Source organism: Mixophyes fleayi, chromosome 1, assembly GCF_038048845.1.
Source record: "Mixophyes fleayi isolate aMixFle1 chromosome 1, aMixFle1.hap1, whole genome shotgun sequence".
NCBI classification, from domain to species: Eukaryota; Metazoa; Chordata; class Amphibia; order Anura; family Limnodynastidae; genus Mixophyes; species Mixophyes fleayi.
This window is the reverse complement of record NC_134402.1, coordinates 258602603-258628530: the sequence shown is the minus strand read 5'-3', so window position 1 is coordinate 258628530 and position 25928 is coordinate 258602603. Positions and strand designations below refer to the sequence as shown.

Here is a 25928-nt window from a genome sequence, read left to right as displayed (position 1 = left end):
ATATATATATATCTATAGATATATATAGATATATATCTATATCTATATATATATATATATAATGTTTTTCTAATTGCCAAATATGTATTTCCAGGAATGAGTTTGTCTCAAATGCATAGCTACAACAGCTACAATTATAAATTATTTGTCATTTACTGCAAGTTATAACATACAATATGGTTATTTAGATCTGTACGCTTGACTCCCACTAAATAAAACATGTCAACAATTGGCTAAAGTTTATCAACTTGGGTGATGACCATATATTTTCTGTTACAGTAAACTGGTCCATTGTGATATTAGGTATAAAAAATAACTCAGCTCTGTATCAAATCATGTACTTCTTTATAAATATTGTCACAAGTAAATACAACTAAGCATCGTTTTAGCCGTAAATGTTTTTTTCAGTCGGATATAAACTAAAAAAAAAAAAAAAGTTTGGTTATTTATTCAATAGGCTTTAATGCCATGTTTGCCATCCTAAACATCACATAGCTGAAAAATGTAATTTTAGCAGGAATATGTTTCTAGAAGAGGACTGGAATTTAAGCTTTGTTAACCTTGTCCTATATAAAGAGAACATTCGTCAATCAGTCAGATCCAATATAAATATCGATATCCTTTTTTTACATAAAAATATCTAAGCATTTGAAACTGCACCCTCTGAGGCTTTTTGTATCATGGACCAGTAGTAGATTCAAAATATGTGATTTTTATTATGAGAGTCATGGCCAATTTTACTGATGTCATTATTAGTGGTGACAAAGCACAATCTCTCCTTTGTATTGCTTCAGTTTGGGCGTGTGTATAAAATAAGCTATACCAATTCATTTGTAGAGTGAAACCAACAAGAAAGAATGATGCTCAGCTTAAACAAATGATATCTATAGATACAAATTACACTCTGGAATATGTTTTGGACACGTATGCCATTTGATACGTAAACCCTACACTGTAGGTTTGTTTGCTTGTCTTGTTTTTATAGTGGTAGAAAATGTTGAGTATTTGTCCATGAGCATGAGCCAACAGTTTGTTGCTGAGATCCCCAGAATGCCAATATTTGCAATGCAAACAATTAGTAAAACAACTCCATGAAATGCCCTCGTGTTTTTTGCCCGTAGGTCACTGTTCTTTTTTGAGCAGCTCTGGACTGTCATTTTTGAATTTCACAAAACCAATTTGACACACTGACAGCTGCATGCAGCTGCCTCCACCCAGCAATCCCAAATTGCCAGGCTGTTTTAGTGGATAGAAACAATGCCACGGGAAAACAAAGCTCTGCTGGCAGCGACCTGCTATATCATTTTCATATTAAATCTCCTGGGTACAGTGCCTGTCACATCTGCTTCGACTACAGCACCATTGTTTTTGCGAGGAACATATTCCAGGTCAATGCTGTTTTTATGCTTCCCTTTCCCTCGGCTCCACACAAAAAGTAGTAAGAAGCAAAACAAAACCACTCCCAGGAATGTAAAGCAACCCATAGCTGTAGACACCAAAATTGTCTTGAGATCCAAGGAAAATGTCATGTTTGCGTTGGTGCCATTGGTGTTAGTTTCATTTAATTCCGTAATGAACATAGGGGTCATGTTAGTGTAGGAGCGATCGGAAATAAATCCTTTCACAGTAAGGGAAGCTGAGAAGGTATCATTTCCAGCAGCATTACTAGCAACACAAACATAGGTTCCAGTGTCTTGAACTTGAGCATACCTTATTTCCAGAGTGCCGTTTCCCAAAACTGTTGCTCTTCCATGGGATTTTGCAGAAACCATCCTCCTACGTGGAGTAACCCATGAAATCAGTGGCTGTGGATCTCCATCAGCATTGCAGTTCATCTGCACTTTCTGCCCCTCGTCTACATGTAGCTGCATTAGATCTCTGTCCTTAATTTTAGGCTTTTTACATATAAAATAAACAGATAATACAGTGGTGTGGAATTCTTTAAACGATCTCTCTTTAATGTTGTCGGGGCTAGCACACATTGGCTGTTGGCTCCCAAAGTTCAACATGGGATGCCTCTGTAGCATCCAACTGAGACGGCAGTCACATATTAGAGGGTTATTATCAATGCAAAGTACTTCCAGAGCTTTGGGAGAGTGGAAAATATTCTCCTCCAGTGATTCTAACAAGTTTTGAGACACATTAAGCAAGCGCAGAAACCGGAGACCTTGGAAAGCATGCGGCTCAATGATGCGCAACTGAGCTCCTACAATGTCTAGTTCCCGAAGGCGAACCAAGTCTGACAGTACTCCGGCTTCGATAACGCTAATAGGGTTAAAGGATAGGTTTAAGTGGGTTAGGTAAACCAAGTGTTTTAAAGCATGATAAGGAATTGCAGAAAGATTGGTATTAGTGATCGAGAGAAATGTGAGGTTCAGACCATAAAAACTATTAGCAGGCACCATGTCCAGCAGAGGCCAATAACTGATCTCCAAGATTTTCAGACGAAACAATCTCTTAAAGGCAATTTCAGGCAACACATTAATGTTGAGACTTTTTAAATGCAGACTGTAGAGGTTGTGAAGGTGTGAGAGAGCATCGGTGGGTACAGACGTTAAGTTGCATTTCTCCAAAGTGAGCTGCTCCAGGCTAAGCAATCCACTAAAAGCTCTATGAGATATAAAAACTAACTGATTATCTCCAACTTCAAGGGACTTTAGATTAGAAAGGCCCTGAAACATGTAGTCTAGTAAAATAACTATTTTATTTTCACTTATATCGAGCTTAGTCAAGTTTGACAAACCTGTGAAAACACCTAAATCCACCAGTTTTAACCGATTTCCTTTTAAGCTTAAGGAACGCAAATTAAAAAGGTTATTAAATGCACCAGGCTCAACATTTGAGATGATGTTGTCACTAAGGTCTATTTCCTCCAACAGAGGGTAGGACAAAAAATCCTCTTGGCTCACACTTTTAAGTTTGTTCTTGCTTAAATCCAGGATTTTAGTTTCAATAGGGATTCCCTCTGGTATGGCGATGAGGCGTCTCCGGTGACAACTGACAGACTTGTTTTGAGCTGAGCACTCACAGCGAGCTGGACAACCAAGAGTGGACCCTACGTAGACCAATACCATGGTCACACACAGGATTATTTGCCAGCAAGATGTGGCCGTGTGAAGCATGACTCCTCCCATGAAGTACAACTCTCTGGTCACGGACCTGAAAGGGATAAAAAAACAAAATATATATTAAAATTATAACTATATTCTACTGCATAATTTAAATTTAAACCATAACAGTAAAGGGAAAAATAACATTGAAATGTCTCTATAGGATTTTACTAGAAACAGAATAAAAATGTATAAAGATTCATATAATTTTGCCCTTCTTTTATGCAACTGCTGGAGTTAAGTCTGACTAATTTTCCTAGTTCTTTCATCATCTCTGATGAGTAACAACGATGCCATCATGAATGTGCTACACCTACTTTGAAGCAATTTGTCACCCAAATCTTTACTGATACCAACTATAATAAATAAAGATAGATGCTCCAAGCGGTATTAATATAGATTTAGTAAAAAACGTGAATCAACAATGCCTCTATTTTCTTGATTTTTTTTTTACTACATTTAAAGGGAAGAAGAGCAAAAAGTACTACCCCCTGTGGCACACATCCTCCAGCTCTGTCTCATATAGAAACTAGCAGAATATAGATATTAATCTACCAACTTTAAAATGTAACCTTTATTAGTAGTAATTCATAATGTATTTATGTTTAACCTAAAACAAATATACATGTGAAGCTTTGTGTAAAATATAAGAGTTTTATAGGATAAAATATATGTACTAAAACTCTCACCGCATTAAAATCAGTTATCCAAAGTAATATAATTATTTAAGGCAGAAGAAGACAAAATTTGTATGCTTGAGGGGCATTGCAAGAATGTATACAGACTAAATATGTAAGTGAACTGGGGTCTGAGTCTCTGGGGTATATTTACTAAATTGCGGGTTTGAAAAAGTGGAGATGTTGCCTATAGCAACCAATCAGATTCTAGCTATCATTTATTTAGTATATTCTACAAAATGACAGCTGGAATCTGATTGGTTGCTATAGGCCACATCTCCACTTTTTCAAACTGCAGTTTAGTAAATATGCCCCACTGTTATTTTTGCCACTGTTTTGGCATACTCAGTCTGCATGTCTTTTATTGTATTACATAATAGCCATAAGATTGTTTAACTAACACTCAGCTATGACAATTTGATATCTAAACTCATTCCATTTCTGTGAACCTTGGAAATATCACTTATATTACAGTTTGGAATAACACTGATATTAATAAGAGAAAACTTTTTTATTACATATATATATTATCTTATATTTTCCTTGTATTTCACACTAAGCTGCACATATATATTGGGTTTCTAACTTACAACATTTTAAATTAATACTAGTAAAGTTTATAATTTAATATTGATAGATTAGCGTATATATTCTATATAAGACTGGGTATGACAACAAATGCCACAGGGAGTACTTTCTGCTTAATTACTACTGCACAGCACCTCAATATTATATATTATTTTTATAAAATATCAAATGAAAGGTATATAATACTTTCATTTTATACTTATAACACATTAATAGTCAAACAATATTCTCACGATACAATACATTTATAATGCAGAATGCTTTTTGTAATTATTTTAATATGTCAACAGTTTGGATACAAAGTATAGTTAAAGTAATTATGAAATTTCTCAGTGTAAACTTTTCATACCAAGATATGACAGCATTAATTTTGTGTTGCTGCAAACTAGGAAGAAGACAAGCTTATAATCGAGGCTAATGCTGACAAGCTGTTCCTTATGCTAATTGTTTTAGTGTTAGTTAGATTGGAATAATGTAATATCACATTTAAACCTAGAATTCAATTAAAACCTACAACAATCTCATTGCAATTCCATTGCTTGTTTTAATGTTTATGAAGATGTATTTTGATAAAGATGGAATTTACAGAAGTCAATCTGATGACAAGACTCCTGTTGCCAATAATTTCCACTAAGTACTATTTCAAGGAATATTAAGCAATAATCTCTGTAACTCTAGTCCTATATACTGCTCTAGGGAGATACCGGTGGTGATCGTTAAAACAATTGCCACAATTACGACAGGGAGGAGACTTACAAATAAAAATCGAATGCAGTAAAAACCGAATTAAATATAAATAGACTTACCTGAAAAGCTGCATATCTCCGATGGCCCCTGCATGCTGACCACAACTGATTCCGAATTAAGAGGTGGCCAGCACTACACTATAACGTCATTGCGACTTTGGATAATGTTAATTTAAAGAGGCAATGTTGGGTTATGTGTTTAAATACTTAACCTGCGGGGTCCCGACATTGCCGCTTTAAATTAACATTATTCAAAGTCAGGATGACGTCACTGTGTAGTGCCGGCCACCTCTTCATTCAGAATCAGTTGCGGTCAGCATGCTGGGGCCATCGGAGATGTGCAGCGTTGCTTTTCAGGTAAGTCTATTTATATTTAATTTGGTTTTTACTACATGCAATTTTTATTTTTAGGTCTCCTCACTGTCGGAATTGTCAGCATCGCAAATCTGTACCCAACCCAGAAATACTGAGTGACAGCGGTAAGAGGAGTCTTACCTCTTACCCAGCCATTCCTGGAAGATTCTGCACATGAGTAACACGGCTTTGTTAGTTCACACATGCACAGTGGAACTGGAAGCTCGGACTTGGCTCCAAAGTAAAAGGGCATCTATCACCAGGTTTATTTCTTTATTAGTGTTTCTTATATTTAATGTGTAAAGTAGCGAACTTTACACATGTAATCGATGCTAGTTCTACAAAATATCACCAAATACATTTGTTCCCAATCCTAACTGTGAAAAAATGCTCTATTTGGCATGGACCAATAATTGAAATTATTCTTCAGGAATGGTTGGAATTTTTTATTACTTGTATACAATATGGCACAAATTTCATATTTGTGAGTAAAAAAGAGAAATGTGGAGTCTGAACATGAGTTAGTGAACACCGTCCCTTGAAACATATCAGGCCTAGAAAATATATGCAAAAAAATAGTGCACTTTATGTGCATGACCATTGGGATGTGCATGACGGCCTTGACATAACTGATTTCCAAAAAGTATTTATGAAGATTAATTATATGTGTTTCAACGAAAGACAGAAGAGCAGTGGACAGAGCAGAAAGTGAATTGAAGGCCCTGGTTAACCAGCTGTCATTGCATACATTAATTATGAAATTAACAATTTTCAGCACCTTTAGCTTTATTCATCCTGTCATTTAATTTAAATTGTCAAGAATTTACCTTGCTGTTGCTAGATATATCAAAAGATGCAGAAAACAAAATATCATATATGTTATATATTCCTTTAAACACAATTATCTTGGAGAGAGACACAAAAGTAAACCAAAAAAATCCATAACTCCATTTACAAAATCAATTTAATGAAATACAATATGGGCCTGATGCAGTGTGGGACGCATGCCAGTTTGCATTGCGTATCATGCGTGACATCACTCTGCACATGCCCAGTAAGTGAGCACATGTATGTGCTCCTACACAAATGGAGGTCAAGTACACTAAAGGCGTGTTTGCACAAATGCAACTCATGCAGTCATGCAGAAACATACATATAAACCTGTTAGGGCAGGTGCAAATGACGGTGACATTTCGCGAGTACAGTAAAGACATGTAGCTCATGATCACCTTTGGAAGCACATGTCGGTAAGGCTGGGTACACACTACAGAAAATTTCTCCCGATGCCATATCAGTAACAATTTTACAAACTACTGAAAAAAACTCCCTGTCAGCATGCCAATTTATGTGTACACACTATGCAAGTTTTAAAAGATTTTCCCTCAGACCTGTGCTCTTTATGTGTCATAACCATCGGCTGAAAAGATCATGACTCTGTAAACTCTTATGGAGATCCTGATCGTGAGAGCATTCACACTGCAGAATTGGAACAACGTTGTTTCAGTGATGAACAAGCTTTTAGTCCGATTTAAAACCTCATGCAAAAATGCTTTGTAACCATAATCATTCCTCATTACAGCATACATACTAATGTGTTATCGGGCCAACCGGTAGTTTATCTTCTGATTGACCACATAATCCGCTAAAAAAACTGTAGTGTGTACCCAGCCTTAGGAGGTGTATCGTGCACACCTGTTTTAGGGCAGGTGCAGTACCATAGTGAACAATTGGATCTTATGGCTGCACTTCTGCATTTCTGGGTTGAATGATGACCATGACTGTATAGAGGCTTTTGTTCAACATTATTTTCTGCCATAATAAAGTTTATCGCATATCCAGTATCCCGTTAGATCAAAAGCCCATCCATGGTACAATAGTTGTACACTTTGGGCCTGATGTAGAGTCGGATGCAAGTCCAACTGAACAGTGCAAAAAGCACTTTTAGCCAAGGATCCATCTCACTTTGCATTCAGACTGAGACAGATCCTCCCCTTGCATCTTTCTCCGCCTAGAGGAGTGAGACAGGGAACTTAGTAGGAGAGCCTAGTAATGTAAAGGCGTGTTCACGCACTTTACATGCTATGCTGAGTTTAAAGCAGCTGCAGAAAGGTCTCTAGAAGACGTATCTTTTGTGGGTGCTTTTTTGTGGTGCAACAGACCTAGAAGTATTAAAAAAGAATTAAAAACAATTTAAATGTGCACCCCCTCCCAAACAGCTTACCAATCCTAATGCTGTTTGGGGGGAAGAAGCACTTTTTTTTTTTTTAAAAAATGACATTCATTTATTTATTCAGTAATCTGCTTTACAGAACTGCTGTGACTGATACACTTAAGTATATCATGCACACCAGCCCATGGGGCAGATAAACAGGTGTGTTTGTGCAATAAGCATAGTATTCTGAGTTGCACAGATCCATTTAAATTGAAATACTGTGTAAATTATGGGATGTAATTTACACTTACGAGTTAAATGTAAACTGTGTCCGCCTCTACATCAGGCCCTTTGTTTTGACAAGTAAAAGCATAATATTGACCCACGGCGCTATTAATCACAGTAACAAGATGGAAATAACATGCAGTAAATTACCAGAATAAATAATATGGTAATAATAACAACAGTAGGCACTCTAAAAATAACCAGAAGAGTTTATTGAGGACTAAATAACAAAAGAGGGGAAATAAATAAATCCCAGATGCTAAATGTAAAGGGTCAAAAAAAATAAAAAATAAAAATAAAAATAAAAAATAATCTATGAAAAAGGATGAATGAAATGAAAAATAACTAAAAATAAATCCAGGTAAATATGGCAAAAAAGGGATAATATCATTCCAACAACTAAACTTTGTTTTGACGTTTTGGGCTGGCCTGCAATATATTTTCTTAATTTTATATACAATTACAAAAACCCATAATAAAAAACAACAATTTTCTTTTCCTGAAATCAGCATAGTAGAAATTACAATATATTAGTGGATGTGACATAAAATAAAATTATTCATGTATTAAGCAGAAGCAGCAGAGATGATTTATGTCCCTACATGAGTCTCCTTTTCACTATAGAGCTCAGATAGTATTTAGCTGTACCTTGGGATAGTTCATTAAATTGTGTCCTTCCTGAGATTTTGTATTCAAAGCCTTATAATTACACTAAACTCTGAAAGGGATCGATCAGATCAACTGTAGTTCATTAGCAGTACAGATAAAAAGAGGAAAATCTTGGTCTCTGACTCTGGCCTTTAGAAAAGAATCCTAATCAAAAGGATATTTTTTCTACTTACTGTGATCATTACTCACTGAATGAGATTTCATTTACTGGCAATCTCATCCAATTTCCAAAAGCATACTGAAAAATCAGATATTATTCCTAGAGTAGGTTATAATGCATAATACTATAATGCTTTAGGTTTAAATTACCATTATTCTATTAAGTCACGATTTCAACTTAAATAACATGCACTGTATGAGGCTCACCACTGCTTTATGTAGAACAGACATACCTGATTTTTAAGTAGGATTTCATTTCATTTATTTGAATTTTATTTTCTTAAATCAAATGGTCTTACTGATGTTGCCTTCATTACATCAAAAGTAATTTGGTTATTATAATTATAGCTAGGAATGCAGCTTACCAAGCAGCTTTATGCATAATTATCTGTCATAAATAGACATATCACTTTGATATAACCCTAGTTATAACCCTGTACAGCTGTAAGGGGCCCGGACATACTAGGGGGCCCAGACAGAGCCCTCCGTCTGTCCGGGCCCCATAGTCTGAACGCCGTGACTCTGCATCCCTCCATAATGTGGCACTCCCAGTCACTGATAGGCTGGTGGCATCATCACTGTGTGGCATACTTCCAGTCTATCAGTATCTGGGAGCCGCTGCATCGCATCAAGAACAGGTAAGTTAATTGGAGGCATATACTGTGATAAGGGAGGACTCATATATACTGTATTGAGAGAGGGGAGCATGTACTGTGCAGAGGTAGGCAGTGCTTGTACTGTGAAGAGGGAAGGTGGCATGTATTGAGCAGAGGGAGCAAGGCATGTATGGTGGAGAGGAAAGGGGGGCATGTAATGTGAAGAAGGAGGTGGAAAATACCCTAAAGAGACTGTGTAGAGGGTGCAGGGTATGTACTGCAGAGAAGAAGGGGGGCATGTATTGTGCAGGGGGACAGGGGCATGTAGGGGAAAGAGAGAGGGGGGCATGTATGGCAAAAGGGAGGGGGCAAGAATGGTGAAGAAGGAGGTGAAATGTATGGTGAAGAGGAGGATGTGCATTGAAGAAGCACAGCGAGGGGGTTGTGAACTGAAGAAGTACTGGGAGGGCAGGTGTGCACTTAGGGGGGTTCCTGTTGCCCTGAAACCCCCCTAAATTGGCCAGCCTCCCCAGCTCCTTGTAAAAGCCAATCTGTTTCACTGCCTCCCATGCATGTGAATGAGGAATAACTGCTGTCGAACCAGGTCCGCCTGTGACTCCACCCATAGCTTTCCCCACATCTAAGTGAAATCAGTCCTGTCTGCTCCTGTGGCTGCTGCTAGAAGAAGTTGAGTCACATATCCTGTGTTAGTGTGCATCCTAGTGGGCTGTTCTGCAACACCTCATATGTTGTCTTTACACTACTGTAACCCCCTGTCACTGTGTGTATTGTGGGGTGCAAAGGGTACACAGTGCACCTCCTTCTCAAGCCCTGGCTAGCTGATGGGCATGGGTGTAGATGATCAGGGGGTCCCTGCACATGCAGGTGTTTCTCTGTAGTTAGTGGGACACAGGTGATGTCACTTTGGTGCAGTGTAATAGAAGTCACAATAATTTGGGCGCCAGACCATCTCTATGATAAACTGAACTTTTATTTACACTCCTCTTCCTCCAGCACGATAATCATAATGGTTGCAGCAATAAAGAAAAATATATACAGCTCCTCACTCTCTCCAGCACAGTTCTTAATGTTATCCAGATGTTAAATAACATAATTTACATGTCTCTCACACTCCATACTCACTGCAGATCACCCTCCTCTGCAAGGGCACTCACATGGATGCTAATAGGCAGGCAGCTTCTCCTCCATGCAGCTCTGACACACTCTGTGTACCTCTCAACTGCAGCTCATCCCTCCTCTGCGGGGATGATGTCTCCTGTGCTCTGACACGTCACTCTGTGTACTCTCAGCCTCAGGATCTGACACTACAGCTACCTTGCCTCTTGTAGCAGCCCTCACTCCAGGTCCTCTTCCATGCGAAGTGTCCCCCTCTCTCTCTTGGGTTATCTATAGTGGCATGGAGTTCTTCCCCTCATCCAGGGCACACATTCCTTGCCCTGGCTTAGTCACCACGCTCAGACAGCCAGGCAATGCTGGGGGAGCCTGGGAGCTTCCACCCCAGGTCCCCAGCTACATCTCTCCTCTCCTCTGTCTCTCCTCTGTCTCTCTCTATCTCTATCCCCCCCTAAATGACAGCCCCTCCTTCCTTTCACTCAGTCTCACAGGCTGGGCTGGGTTATCACCATGGTAACTAGTTTATGTAACTTTTTATAAACTTCTAGCTTACCCTCTAGGTGACCCCTCCTGTGTTCACTGAGGTGCAGGGTTTTACTAGAACACCACTAGGGGGTGTTACATTCTCACCGGATTAGCTGGGCACCCTAAACTACACCTAGTGGGGCTGCCTAGCTAATCTCACTTACACCTAACTCACATATGCACACACACATGTAAAATTTTCTACCTCACTTTTGCATGAAAAATCACAAAGTAAAGTAAATACATCATAGCAATACATTGGCAGTATGAATATAAAACACATTTCACATTGCATACCCCACAACACTCCCAATGGATGTAAACATGTGAGTCACAGGAGTCCTGTTTTCTTACAATGTACATTCAAATGTGGCCTTATGCCAAAGCAATATAGCACCTGCCCGTGCCTGCCCATGTCTCCCCCCTCCTGGGTCAAAAAGAGACAGGTGGCTCTCGTGGGCCCCTCCCAACAAATACATCTCAGCAATATATGCAGGGGTGGCATTTGACCAGCGGGGTTGACTTGCCCCTTTCTTTCCAACGTGGACGATCTGCCTTTCTTTGCTCCCCCTAATCCTCCGGAAGGGCAATATACAGATGTCACATTGCACAGCATGCGTCTCTTTGCTTCCCACTCAGCTGGGATAAGTGTCACTACAAGTCTCAGCAACAAGCACACTGCTGCTCCATATACTGTCCCGGACAGAATTACTCAGCAAACAACTTGCTTCCCCTCCTCATTACCCTTGGTCTCTGTTGTGCACCTAGAGACGGTCAGACATGGTGCCCTGAGGGTGTTACTCCGGCTGGGTACACTGCACTCAGTCCCTGTATCCTGCAAGCACTTGCTCCATCTGTTGTGCTTGAGCCACACGTTGGGTGCCATTATGTAACCCCCTGTCACTGTGTGTATTGTGGGGTGCAAAGGGTACACAGTGCACCTCCTTCTCAAGCCCTGGCTAGCTGATGGGCATGGGTGTAGATGATCAGGGGGTCCCTGCACATGCAGGTGTTTCTCTGTAGTTAGTGGGACACAGGTGATGTCACTTTGGTGCAGTGTAATAGAAGTCACAATAATTTGGGCGCCAGACCATCTCTATGATAAACTGAACTTTTATTTACACTCCTCTTCCTCCAGCATGTTAATCATAATGGTTGCAGCAATAAAGAAAAATATATACAGGTCCTCACTCTCTCCAGCACAGTTCTTAATGTTATCCAGATGTTAAATAACATAATTTACATGTCTCTTGCGCTCCATACTCACTGCAGATCACCCTCCTCTGCAAGGGCACTCACATGGATGCTAATAGGCAGGCAGTTTCTCCTCCATGCAGCTCTGACACACTCTGTGTACCTCTCAACTGCAGCTCATCCCTCCTCTGCGGGGATGATGTCTCCTGTGCTCTGACACGTCACTCTGTGTACTCTCAGCCTCAGGATCTGACACTACAGCTACCTTGCCTCTTGTAGCAGCCCTCACTCCAGGTCCTCTTCCATGCGAAGTGTCCCCCTCTCCCTTGGGTTATCTATAGTGGCATGGAGTTCTCCCCCTCATCCAAGGCACACATTCCTTGCCCTGGCTCAGTCACCACGCTCAGACAGCCAGGCAATGCTGGGGGAGCCTGGGAGCTTCCACCCCAGGTCCCCAGCGACATCTCTCCTCTCCTCTGTCTCTCCTCTGTCTCTCTCTATCTCTATCCCCCCCTAAATGACAGCCCCTCCTTCCTTTCACTCAGTCTCACAGGCTGGGCTGGGTTATCACCATGGTAACCAGTTTATGTAACTTTTTATAAACTTCTAGCTTACCCTCTAGGTGACCCCTCCTGTATTCACTGAAGTGCAGGGTTTTACTAGAACACCACTACGGGGGTGTTACACTACTCTACAGCTACAGCTAAGTAACTTCTCCACTGTATGTTTCAAGAAGGAAAAAAACATGACAGGGACAGACAGGTTCTCTAATCATTCTGTTATTTTTAGTGTACATGTAGTAGTAAGTGGTGCTGTATATGACTATCATGTGGGTGTTTTGGATTGCATGGTAATAACATGTGGTGGTGGTGTTACTGTGTATAGAAGTAATATAGTGTAGGGATTTTATTCTTTGTGTATTTGGTAATAACATGAGGTGGTGATGTTGTATATAGAAGTAATATAGTGAAGTGATTTTATTCTTAGTGTATTTGGCAATAACATGAGGTGGTGTTATTGTGTATAGAAGTAGTATAGTGTAGTGATTTTATTCTTAGTGTATTTGGTAATAAGATGTGGTGGTGTTATTGTGTATAGAAGTAGTATAGTGTAGTGATTTTATTCTTAGAGTATTTGGTAATAACATGTGGTGGTGTTACTGTGTATAGAAGTAGTATAGTGTAGTGATTTTATTCTTAGTGTATTTGGTAATAACATGTGGTGGTGATGTTACTGTGTATAGAAGTAGTATAGTGTAGTGATTTTATTCTTAGTGTATTTGGTAATAACATGTGGTGGTGATGTTACTGTGTATAGAAGTAGTATAGCGTAGTGCTTTTATTCTTAGTGTATTTAATAATAACATGTGGTGGTGTTGCTGTGTATAGAAGTAGTATAGTGTAGTGATTTTATTCTTAGTGTATTTGGTAATAATGTGGTGATGGTGTTACTGTGTATAGAAGTAGTACAGTGTAGTGATTTTATTCTTAGTGTATTTGGTAGTAGCATGTGGTAGTGGTGTTAGTGTGTGCAGTAGTGTGTGATCAGCAAACTACAAAACACTTTCAGTACAATACGTTTTTTCTCTTTTACTCAAATCCCCTTATGACACAGTCTGGCAGCATGTTGTATGTTACACTGCTCTTCCTCCCAACATACTTTCCTAAATTGGAAGCACCGTATGGTTAGTGATGCCATGTGGGGGCTTCCATTGTATATGCAGGGGAAAGGTTTTTAATGTTAAGTAAGTGGACAAAAAGGTTCACATACTCCCTCTACGGGGTATATTTACTAAACTGCGGGTTTGAAAAAGTGGAGGTGTTGCCTAAAGCAACCAATCTGATTCTAGCTGTCATTTTGTAGACTGTACAAAATAAATGTTAACTAGAATATGACTGGTTGCTATAGGCAACATCTCCACTTTTTCAAACCCGCAGTTTATTAAATATACCCCTAAGTGTATAAATCAGTATTAGTCAGCAAGTAATTTTAATGCTTGTGGATTCCATTACATATCCCACTGACGAAATCATCATGCACACAGGATTTTGCACATGCCTTCTACACATGATCTGTGCAGTGTGAGGGCATGGAGGCAAACCCATCACTTGTATTACAATGTTAAAATAGATAAGCTCATTGTAAATATATATGGTTGTGTGGGTGGACGCATTATATTTCTGTGTGAAGTCAGCTCCCATAGTAAGCATGTGCAAAGAGGGAGAGGAGGAGAAGTGTTGACGGTATAGGTGTCTCTCTTTCTCTAGTAACTGGGACTCAAATAGTCCTCAAAAAGTAATGATTTGCCTCGATATGGCCCACAAAGCTCTTATTATGCCCCTGCCTCCCTATACCATAGTTTCATCTGACTGCAACACAGTTTTGGTGTAATCAGTATCAATATGATTTACAGATAGGCTCGCGATGAGCATGAGAGGGATTGTGTGTATATATAATATATGTGTATGTGTGCGTTTTCTTCAGAAGCACAAATATGGAAACCCCCCTCTAGAAATCCTGCCCCTGGAAGTTGGATGTGTATTGAAGAAGCACAGCGAGGGGGTTGTGAACTAAAGAAGCACGGGGGGGGGGGGGGTGTATTGAATAAGCACAATAAGAGGGATGTGTGATGAACAGATAAAGGAAGGGCAAAGTGTGTGTCTCACAGTTTTCCACTGGGGTGTTATCATGGGACATGTAGATCAGCACTAGTTGGAGTTCAAAAGATGCTGGGAGTCTGAGGGCATATGGGACTATTTTGCAGTATAAGTTAATTTCTCAGCATGATTTAAGCATTTATTGGAATATATGCAGTGATCGAAGTGGGAATTAAGTGGCGCAATTTGGAAAATATAACTGTATGGCCCAGGCCACCTAGCCCCCGAAACTTTATGGAATTGCATAGGTTTAAACTAATTTGCCCTATTTTTAGATGCTTTTCAACACTATCTAGTAAAATATAAAGACACATCAAGTGCTATCCCCTCTGTGTCCCCACCTCGCCCATGTCACACACACACACATGGGACATGCAGACAGACACACACACATGGGACACAAAGACACACACACACACACACACACACACAGACACGTGCACATAAAAACAGAGACTATACACAGAAATCTGGCTCTACCACTACAGTACCTGCTTGTATCCGGAGATAGATGCAGAGAATGACATTGAGAAAAATAGTAGAAATCATGACCTGATTATCTAATAGGTTGACTTGGTTGCAACCTGAGGTGCAAGGCTTTTTGATAGGGGGCACACAAATCTTGGGGGTGCAAAAATGTGACAGAGACAGGTATAAACTAAAATTCATTTTAAAATATAAGAAAATAGTTGTTCTCCAAAGTAAAAAGAAAACATGAAAACAGTACACTATGGATACACAACGGATACGGAATCTTCTGTTGTGGAGGTGAAGTATTGCCATTTGTCTTACTCTTTTAAATATTTATTTCATATTTGAAATACTTTAATTAAGAATCTGTTGTATTTCTAACTTTTAAATACTTAAATAATTTGGATTTTAGACAAAAAAATTAATTTATATATCAAATTAAATTTGATCTGTATTTTTCTCTGAGAATATATTTCCTGTACACAAGTGAGATCACACATACCGACAGACATTGGTATATTAAATGTCCAAATCCCCTTTTTACCTTATCACAGGTGAGTGCAATAGCACTTAGACTTCATAGTGACCTTAATTATCACACAGTGTACACTATGAGCATGTTTTCTTTTAATATAACGAAAAGAGACACTGTGATCCTGGTATCCGACGAACGGGAATTCAGCTTTGTTTGGACATCGGTGTAAGATTGTCCAAAGCAGTGATATTATCACCACTGGGTGAGTGCTTTTCATTACTAAAACGTAATCTATTCACCACACGGTGTACACTATTATATATCTTGACTCTACACTAGAGCACAGGCGCGGGCTGGCGAATGTCAGCCCGGGGCCGCACAGGCGGCCGCATCGCCTGTCATGTGATGCGGCCGCCTGTGCGCTTGTTTTGTGATGCGGCGCAGGTCAATATTAAAGAAAACGTGCATTCATGGGGGGGCGGGGGTTGGGGCGGCCCGAACAGGGGTCAGGCGGAGCGGCCCGGGGGACCGATGCCCCCCGGCCCAGCCCGCCCCTGCTAGAGCATCAAGGATTAAGCACCAGAATAAACTTTTTCTAAACTAAATTAACCACAGTAGCAAGGATGTATGCTTCTCTCTTCCTGGCTGCTCTCCTTGACCCTATATATATATATATATATATATATATATATATATATATACATATATATATATATTATATCTTTCCATTTGGCGCTGGTTACTTTTCTATTCTAATTTTATATTCATCACAGAAAGGGCAAATCCTTTTTTAAGACAGGTAACTTATACTAGCTAAAAGTACAGCAGGTTTGGGAGAAACCAGAATTCATATAATTAAGGTTTTCCTCCTGTTGTCAAACAACAAAACACACATTTCTTTCCAGCAATTAGGAGATAACTGATTAGAATCATGTATGTTGCAGTTTAACAAGAACAGGAAGCTGAACATCCTGGAATAATCATTATACTTTTGGTAATGCAGTATTGTATGGAAAAGAAGAACAGCATTAGATGAACAACAATAATAATCTACCAGATGATATTGTTAACACAATAATAGAACATTTTATTCAAATTCAGCCATGAATTAAGTGCACCTACTTGCACCATCACTTCTGCTCTTTTGCACCAGAAATTCCACCTAAACATGTCGGGTTAAGTTGTAGCTATAGTGCTAACAACAGTAGATATAAGTAAAAATGAAGTTCCTTTGCGCTTGTGCAAGTTAGTCCAGCACATCTTGCATTAATTATAGAAGGAGACAATAAAAAGGCACATAACGTGCCACGGATGCCTAAGTTCATCTTGTGAGGCCCTGCATGCCAGAGATAACATATTTATTGATTTGGTAAAGTTTTTATGACATTTAAGAGAATTCCGAATATCTGGTCAATCTCCTGTACAATATATACACTTTATTTTATTTTCACAAAATGGGAATAAAAGAGATTTTTACATTTCATTTTCTGCAGTGCTATGAGCAATGTCCACTCGGTAAATTACTCCAGCTATGTTTTCCCATGTTTTTGGCTATTAATAAATGAATGATGAGCATATATTTACAGTAGTTCAAATTCACATCAGCTCTACCCTGATTTTGTTTCTTAAGTCAACCCCCAACTAGCACAGCACCTCTTCCTAGCAAACCCTTTGTATTTTAAGATTATTTTCTAAACACTGTAAAATCCATTCACAGAGAAATTCAATCTCACGTTCTCTTCTGCTTTCTAAATTCTGCACCTTCTACGTTCCTATTATTTGGCCAAAATATTGAAGAGGTCTGTTCTATCCTCCTGAAATTGTAAAACACAGGCTGTCAACTCTACTAACTCAGATGTCCTAAAATCTGTGTGGCCAACTGCATAACCTATCTAAAATTGTCAACAAGCACACAAAAATCCTAACAATTTTGTAAACTAAATCCCATAGGGTGAAATCTGCATTGATTTTTTTTTTGGTGTTTGTCCTATTTCTCTGATTGCTCAATAATGTCTCTTTAGAAAGCTCATCTTCCGCTATTATGGAGCTAGAAGTTGGTAAACTTCAGTGGTCAGTGCTAGGATCTCTGCTATATTGCCTTTTTATGCTGTCTATGGGTTCCTTCATAATATCCTGTGGATTTAGCGATCACCTCTATGCTGATGAGAAACAGCTCTATTTGTCAGTAGTAAAAAGTACACCCCTGAGTTAGCAACAATTCCCACGTACCTATTAGGTATTCCTAATTGGAGGCTGAATATGATTAGAGCAAAGGTGTTAATCTTTGCCCCTCCCCCTAACCATGCTGTTTCAAGCTAGGCTTGTTCTTCACTCCGCTCAGTGCAGTCTCCTCTCTGCAACTTTCACTCCCACTGCTGTAATCCCTCTGAACCATTTTGCATTCACTGATCCCTACCTTTCGAATTCTCTCCCACTGTCATGTTTTCAAAATTGCACGTATATTTCACCATGATGAGCTTCATTTAGAGTCGGAAGCAACTTCCATTTCAGGCACATCCAGCACATTTCCACTGGCGGGCATTCGCAGTAAGCATCAATTCCCTGCAGTTCCGTCTGCTTTTCAGGCGCAGTGTACACTTGCGACAGCTTGAATCTCAGTAGGAGGGAAAGGGTGGAACACGGAGTTATGTTGGCGTGACCATGAATAATTTAGATACTATGGGCGTCTACCCGTAAAAACTACCCTAGTCGGATCAAGACGCAGGCGGAACAAACGTCAAAAAATACAGAAAAAATGCGGCAGGCATTAGGTGGAGCAACTAGTTAGCTAGCTGTGAAAACTGGTCTGCAGCTTGGTAGGGTATTACGAGTCGGACGCAACTGGGGTTGCATGCCACTCATATTACCCTACCAAGCTGCTGCACACTCCCACTCCTACTCTTTCATGTAAATCTTAGACGAACATTGCGTCTGACTCTAAATGAGGCCCAATGTTTCTGTGTGATTTTCTATAAAACCATTTAGATTGTAAGCTCTTCAGGACAGGGAACACCAATTTCCTCTTGTTAGTTTTGAACGCATTCATTTTTTTAATATATTTTTTTCCCTTTTCTGTAACTCGCTGTCAACATTGATAGAGCTGTGTGTGACTTAAGTGGTTTACTAGTAGCAATATTATTTTGTGTTTGTATTATCTAGTGATGAGCAAATGTCCTTCTGTTCAGTATCTAGGATAATTCACAAATCAAATTTGGGGTAATAACTCCCTTTTCATCAATTCATGAATCATATTATTACTGGTTAAAACAAAAGAACTTTGTAAATGTTTTAAAGGTATAAAACGTTTATAATGTACGTGTGTTCAAATCATTGTCACTTTTTTAAATAGATTTCATTGTTCAAAAAATAAATAAATAAAAAACTATTTGGTTTTGCATTCTGATTTTTGTGTCTTATTCAGTTTCTTCTGCTGTGAAAAACTGACACAAATTAAAACAAACTAAATTTGTTGAAGCAAGTTACTTGTTAGAATCATGTGTGATAAATAACACTGGTACGTAAGAAGGATATTCTATTCAAATTATAAAATTAAAGTACATGCTAGGGTATGTTTCTCATGAACTGAATTTGTATGTTGTTGAGTAAAAGGTAGCAAAATGTAATTTATCTAAATAATGTTTCAACTTTAAAGGTACTTTGCCACTAATTTTTATGGGAAATTACTTATCTTGCTGCAAAACTTATACCAAGATACGACTATGATTATTATATTATTATTACCATTTTTTTATATAGCGCCACTAATTCCGCAGCGCTGTACAGAGAACTCACATCAGTCCCTGCCCCATTGGGGCTTACAGTCTAAATTCCCTAACACACACACACACACACAGACACACAGACTAGGGTCAATTTGTTAGCAGCCAATAAACCTACCAGTATGTTTTTGGAGTGTGGGAGGAAACCGGAGCACCCGGAGGAAACCCACGCAAACACAGGGAGAACATACAAACTCCTCACAGATAAGACCATGGTCGGGAATTGAACTCATGACCCCAGTGCTGTAAGGCAGAAGAGCTAACCACTTAGCTACCATGTGACTAGGGACATTTATCAACTCCATTAATTCATAAATCTCAAGACAACAATGCATGGAGAATTACTGGGTGGCATTTATGTAAAACTGTTCCACAGAAAACTGGGAAGAAAATGTGGTGTTATCCACAGCAACTAATCAGATGTTTGCTAGGTAATTGTCTAAAACTTACTAGAAATATGACAGCTAAAGCCGGGTTTTTTTTTCTTCAAAAAGCAGCATCACATTTTATATATAGCTACCCATTCTCATAAATGTCCCCAAATTAATTCCCCTAGAATTATGAAGAGAATGTATTCCACCCAGTAGACAGATTGACCTGATTGGACAAGTACCACAGTCAAACACTGGACAGCCATTGTGAAGTCATCCATCAAAACATGTGACTCCATCTAGCAAAATGAGAGTGATTAACTTGGAGAACATTCTCTACATAACTATTTTGAGGTAAGGATCTGCATATGACATAGGGAGGTTCAACTAATATTATCTCCCTTTTTCTTCTTAATAAACTGAGGGCCTGAGTCATTAAGGAGAGTAAAGCATAAAAAAGAGTAACTTTGTACCTGGGCAAAACCATGTTGCATTTGAAAGGGATATTAAATTTAAAATGTGGACAGAGATTTATACTTGGGGTAGGGCATGTCCTAGATCAACTTTAAATTTTAATGTAAAAATAAAGTTATCAAGTATTTGTGTGCTAGATGAATAAGCAGGCAGTATTAACTTGTGTGGAAAATAATAAACTAATTTGCACCCCTTGCATTGTAACATGGTTTGTCCCAGAGAGCATTTACTCCCCTTTTTTTGCCTTACTTTCCTTAATGACTCAGGGCCTGAGTTTACAAGCAGTTTATTATTAAGAATAAACTCATACTTTCTTTTTTATAACTTGTGGATACATTTTTTCACCAACATGTGTTTCATTCTTTTATGCTGTGTTTTGAATCTAAAAGCAAGATTTTTCTTTTTAATTTTCACAAACATTTTATGCCCCACCCTTTCTTTTTTTTTTTTTTAAAGCAAATAAACACACGCAGTGACTCATTCATTGGGTGCACAGAAATATAATACATTCCTGGTGTTGTGAAACGTAACAGGGACAAAAAGATCTCTTGGCTGTATGAAATCTTTTTCCACCTGAATACTAAGTTGCAAGCTGTTCAATGCAGAACTTGTGTACAGAAATCAGTCAGTGAGGTATAAAAACAAAATCACCTGGGGCCATTTGCTTCTCCCTTTGAACCTTTGAACTGTCAATGCTACAGGGAAAATCGCGCAGCCTGGGAGCAAAATGCAGAGCTCTTGACATTGGTGTTTGTAACTTGTTTTTTTTTGTTTGTTTTTTTTAGACAATAAATAATTAAATAACACTGCATGTCCTGTGTTTTCTGTCATATCCATGTGCAAGTTACAATTTTGTGGAAGAGCATTTGGCTATATCACAACACTGAGGGCCTGATGCTGAGATAAAAGCAAAGCATAAAATCAGGAGCAAATTTGCTCCTGGACAAACCATATTACAATGCAAGGGGTGAAAATTATTATTATTTTTCTGCATGCAAGGAAAATACTGGCTGCTTTTTCATGTCGCACACAAGTACTTGTTAACTACTTTCTTTTTACACTGAAATTTAAAGATAATCTGAGACAATCCCTATCCTAACTATCAATCTGTCCCCACATTTTATATGCCCCCCCCCCCCTCCAATAAAACATGGTTTTGCCAAGGTGCAAATTTGCTTGTTTTTTGCTTCGCTCAGAACTCAGAATCAGCCCTGAGTGTTCTCACTGCCACTGAACACATTGAAAGGAATATACTCTGCTGTTGCTATAGGTTAACAGCACCTCATTGCTATTTGTACCATGTTAGTAAAAAAAGTCTACTACTATTTTGAAAACAGACTTATCCACATTGGTGAACAGAAAAAAATATATATACGCAATGGCACAAATGTGTAATATTACACAGGGGGCTACTAATATTGAATTCAGTAGCATTTATTTTATGGTGTTGCGAATACCAACACCAAAGAATAAATGGATATTATGAGCTATTCCTTATGGTCTGCACAGTTTACCTTACTGCATTCTATTTGATATAAATTACCTTATTTCAGTTTGTCCCATGTTGCAACTTTTCTAAACCAATTCTGAAATAAATTATGGCTTACTGGAAGCTGGTTTGTGCATTGACACTTGGCATAACATTGATTTAAATTACATTTTTTTTTATATATATATATATATATATATATATATATATATATATATATTCTGTCTGTGTTTGATTTTGTAGGAATCATGTTGCTTGTTAGAAAATTTAAACGATACAATACAATTCCCACTCATGCAAAGTCACAGCAGCATTCTTATGCCCACAGGGGAAATTTTCTATTTCTTTTCATTTTGTCAACATATTCGAGGAGCATATGGTCATGCTTGTTTAAATTCAGAGAATGCTGCCTGTTTGTGAATTCTATGCAGGATAATGCAGCATATAATATGCCGTTTAACCAAGTGATACAGTACAAACTTTAGGGTATTCACTTAAGCTACTTCTAAGGCTTTCATTTGAAATAGTTTTTTTGCTTGGCTCTAGTCTAATTTAATATATTCCACCTCCGATTATACAACCATATTACTAATTATCAATCTTTTTTGTACCTTCTAATCATTATCTGTAATGTTATCACACATTCTGTTTATCATGTCACTTTGCTTCTTTTACTCTGCCACATATCTAATCCTTTATTTCTCCTAATGTAATGGATTCTCCCCAGATTCCCACCTTGTGATTCCTCCTGCCAAGTTTGTGAGAGGAAGACGTCCCAGACACAGGGAGCTATTTGCTTGCATTGATTCTTCTTGCGTCTCCCTACAGTCCCTCAGCTTTCCTGTGCAGGACAACCAAAGGATAGCTTAGGGAGATGACTGGATCTGGAGAGACAAGGAGCAGCAATTCAAGCAAAAAGCCTTTGGTATCTCTCCAGGCAGTTTATCAACTGACAGCAATGTCTTACAGAAACATATCTGGAAATGCACAGAACACCGTAAAGTAAAATCAGTATTTTAATATATTACCAATCAAGTTAATATTAGAGATGTTCTGGTTTTGGTTTTGGATCTGGATTAACTTCGTGTTTTGGTTTTGAATTTGGCAAAACTGCCCTTGCGTGTTTTGGTTTTGGTTTTGGATCCTGATTTTGTTTCTAAAATCACTTTTTTTTTGCTAAAATAACATATTTTTGCTTTTTTTCCCCCTACATTATTATTAACCTCAATAACATCAATTTCAAGTCATTTGCAGTCAATTTTCACCACCTCACAGGTCACAATATTATTTTCATACACTTTCAAACACAGACTGCAGATTTAGAAGACCAAGCCTGCCAGACCTGTTATTTGTATTTCAGCAATGACAATTAGCAATGGAGCAATGAAGCTCTCCTCTTTGTATGTTACCTATATAACACAGTACAATGTGACTGCAGATTTAGAAGACCAAGCCTGCCAGCCCTATTATTTGTAATTTAGCACTGACAATTAGCAATGGAGCTCTCCTGAATGGCATTGGAGACTTTGAAGAACACTGCTACCCCTCTTCTTTCTTTTCCACCTATGACGCAGCCCAACTGCACTAGAGACTGCCAAGAACTGTGCTACTCTTTCTGTATCCCTCTGTGAAATGGCGTTGGATTGCCGTGGAGGGCGGTACTTATAGAATCCAAATCTCGCGAGATTCCACGACATAGCGATGACGTTTTGCCTCGTTTTCAATTCCGAGGGCGCGCAAAAGTACCGAGACTCGGAACTGCTAAGTTCGGGTGTGTTCGGTATTCGGGGAACCGAGCCTAAGGATCTCTAGTTAATATAAGCACATTACCACGTCTCTATATTACAAACAGTGACTCTAAACAATTTGATACCAGTGACTGGACTATGGAGTCAACTATTTGCATTATTTATGAATTAAGGCATTAAGCCATGTCATGGCAGTGTAGTACAAATATTTTGTTTATTTTGTTTATCTCAGTCAATGCATTAGAAGGAAGTGAGTCTGCTATGACCACTATTTACATCTACTGAGATGCATCTACACAGATGCAGACCTTTGCCAACTAGATCCTTGTGGAACTAAGTACATATTCAGTTTTTACGCTCATATATTCTGTACATGATTTTTTAAAGACAAAATTAGCTCTATGTCAGCAGATATAATATAGAAAAAATTGCTGGGCACCTTAGCAAAACTTAAGGGCGAGGGGTCAGCAATGCTGTATGGGTTTTCAGATCTAAAATAAAAGCCCAAACAGAGCTTCACTGTATATACACTGGCCCCTATGCTAGACCCCGCTCACCTCCAGGCACCATAGCCACCGCACACCCGTCAAAGACTGTAATTTCACCTCTGATTAGTGTGACAGAGTTAAATTATCAGCAGACTGAGTAAGAACAGTTTTACTCATCTCTAGTATAAATAACAGTAAATACTGAACGCAATGATCCTTAATATGTGTGTGGTAAGGAATTTGGACTGTAAGCTGAAATGGGACAGAGACTGATGCAAATGATTTCATATTTTAAGGTGCCAAATGTTGGGCAGTGGATTATTTAAAAATGGGAGTGGTTTGAGAGAAGGAAAGAGGGGGGGTGGCCTGCCTGTTACATTTGTATGGTGCTCCGCCATGTTTGGTGGTGACCATGAGGATAAGTGCTATTTATATAAACAATAATCAATAATATATATAGTTATATAACCACACTTATTTTGCAGAGTTGTGCACGCATAAATCTATTTGCAAATATTTCTGCAAACCTGCTTAAAGCAGCAATCCCACATATAAGGTTTATTTTTTTATTTAACAATACTTTATATCCTTTTTTAAAAAAAAAAATGGCTGATGATTCTCTATGTGATTATTGCCTGCTATTGCTTAGGGAGTACTTGCCTTTAATAGTCGTGTGCATGTAAGATTCAACCCAGTTGAAGAGCATAGCATAGCAATGGTCATGTTGAAATTCACATTGAATTCATGTTTATATTTAGCGTAGGACTATCCAGAAGGGAAAGACCTTGGCGTGAGTTGGTCAGCTTAAAATATATTTCAACTGGAAGTAGCTATAATAACATTAATAATGTCTTTGGTGAGTGCAGAAGATCCAATGGTTTTTATTAATTAATATGCATTTACATATATTAGATGGTACTTGGTAAACTTTTTGCACCATAATTGACAATACCTGAACCAAACGACAACTCACAATCAGATAAATTACCAGGGCAGTAAATACATAATACTGGACAATGACTGGAGCACTGACTGGAGTATAAGGCTATTAAAAGTTATCAAGGTATCTTGTTATCATTATTTTTTAACACACAACAATCGATTTTATAATTTTGCTTTTCCTTTAAGAAAAGAAGATTTATGTACCAGGCATTCCATGTATGTGTCTGTGGGTGATGGGATAGAAAATCCCCATGGGTATACCATCTACACAATATTAGTCTATTTACTAAGTAGAGATCAATAGCGAAGTTCACAAGTACATATAATAAAGAAATATAGATTTTGTGTTCCCTTAAATAAATAGCATTTCAAACTCTATTTTTTTTAAATGTTATTTGTTTTTTTAACTAGTAACAGAATTAAGAAGCACAGTATTCTATATGAAAATGAAAGTAAAGGGCAGAAAAATCCTGCTTTTCCCCATCTTATCCCATATAATGTGCTGTCTAAATTTCTGGGGAAGAAATTGGCTCTATTCAAATCAATGGGACTAATATCTTTCCTGAAAGACGGATGAAGGAAAATAGCTAGATTTAGAACCAGGCAAAGGAGTTGACATACATTGTAATCCAATGTATCATTTTTAGAATTTCATTCTGTCACTGTGTGTCAATAAAACTGCCAGATGTAAGCATTAAAATTGTCTGTCAAAGAATATTATGTTCTAAACCTACAATCCAACTTATTACATTTTACACGGCGGTTGAAGGATGTTATATTAAAGAATGGGTTTGAAAAAAAATAACTTTTTTGCAGCGCAATTGACAGCAGAATGCTAAGCTTTA

At 38.3% G+C, this 25928-nt stretch overlaps 1 protein-coding gene across 7 annotated transcripts in view; it reads right to left on the bottom strand.

The window, feature by feature from the left end:
* Nucleotides 1-412: 412 nt before the first annotated feature.
* The window catches only part of LINGO2 (leucine rich repeat and Ig domain containing 2), a 1158257-nt gene continuing 1132741 nt past the window's right edge, over nt 413-25928 (bottom strand). For all 7 annotated transcript variants that reach the window (XM_075209906.1, XM_075209933.1, XM_075209916.1 and 4 more), the window contains one exon: nt 413-3159. In XM_075209906.1, coding sequence (XP_075066007.1) covers nt 1296-3134 — 1839 coding nt within the window. In that variant the 5' untranslated portion in view covers nt 3135-3159 and the 3' untranslated portion in view covers nt 413-1295. The remainder of the gene's footprint in view (nt 3160-25928) is intronic.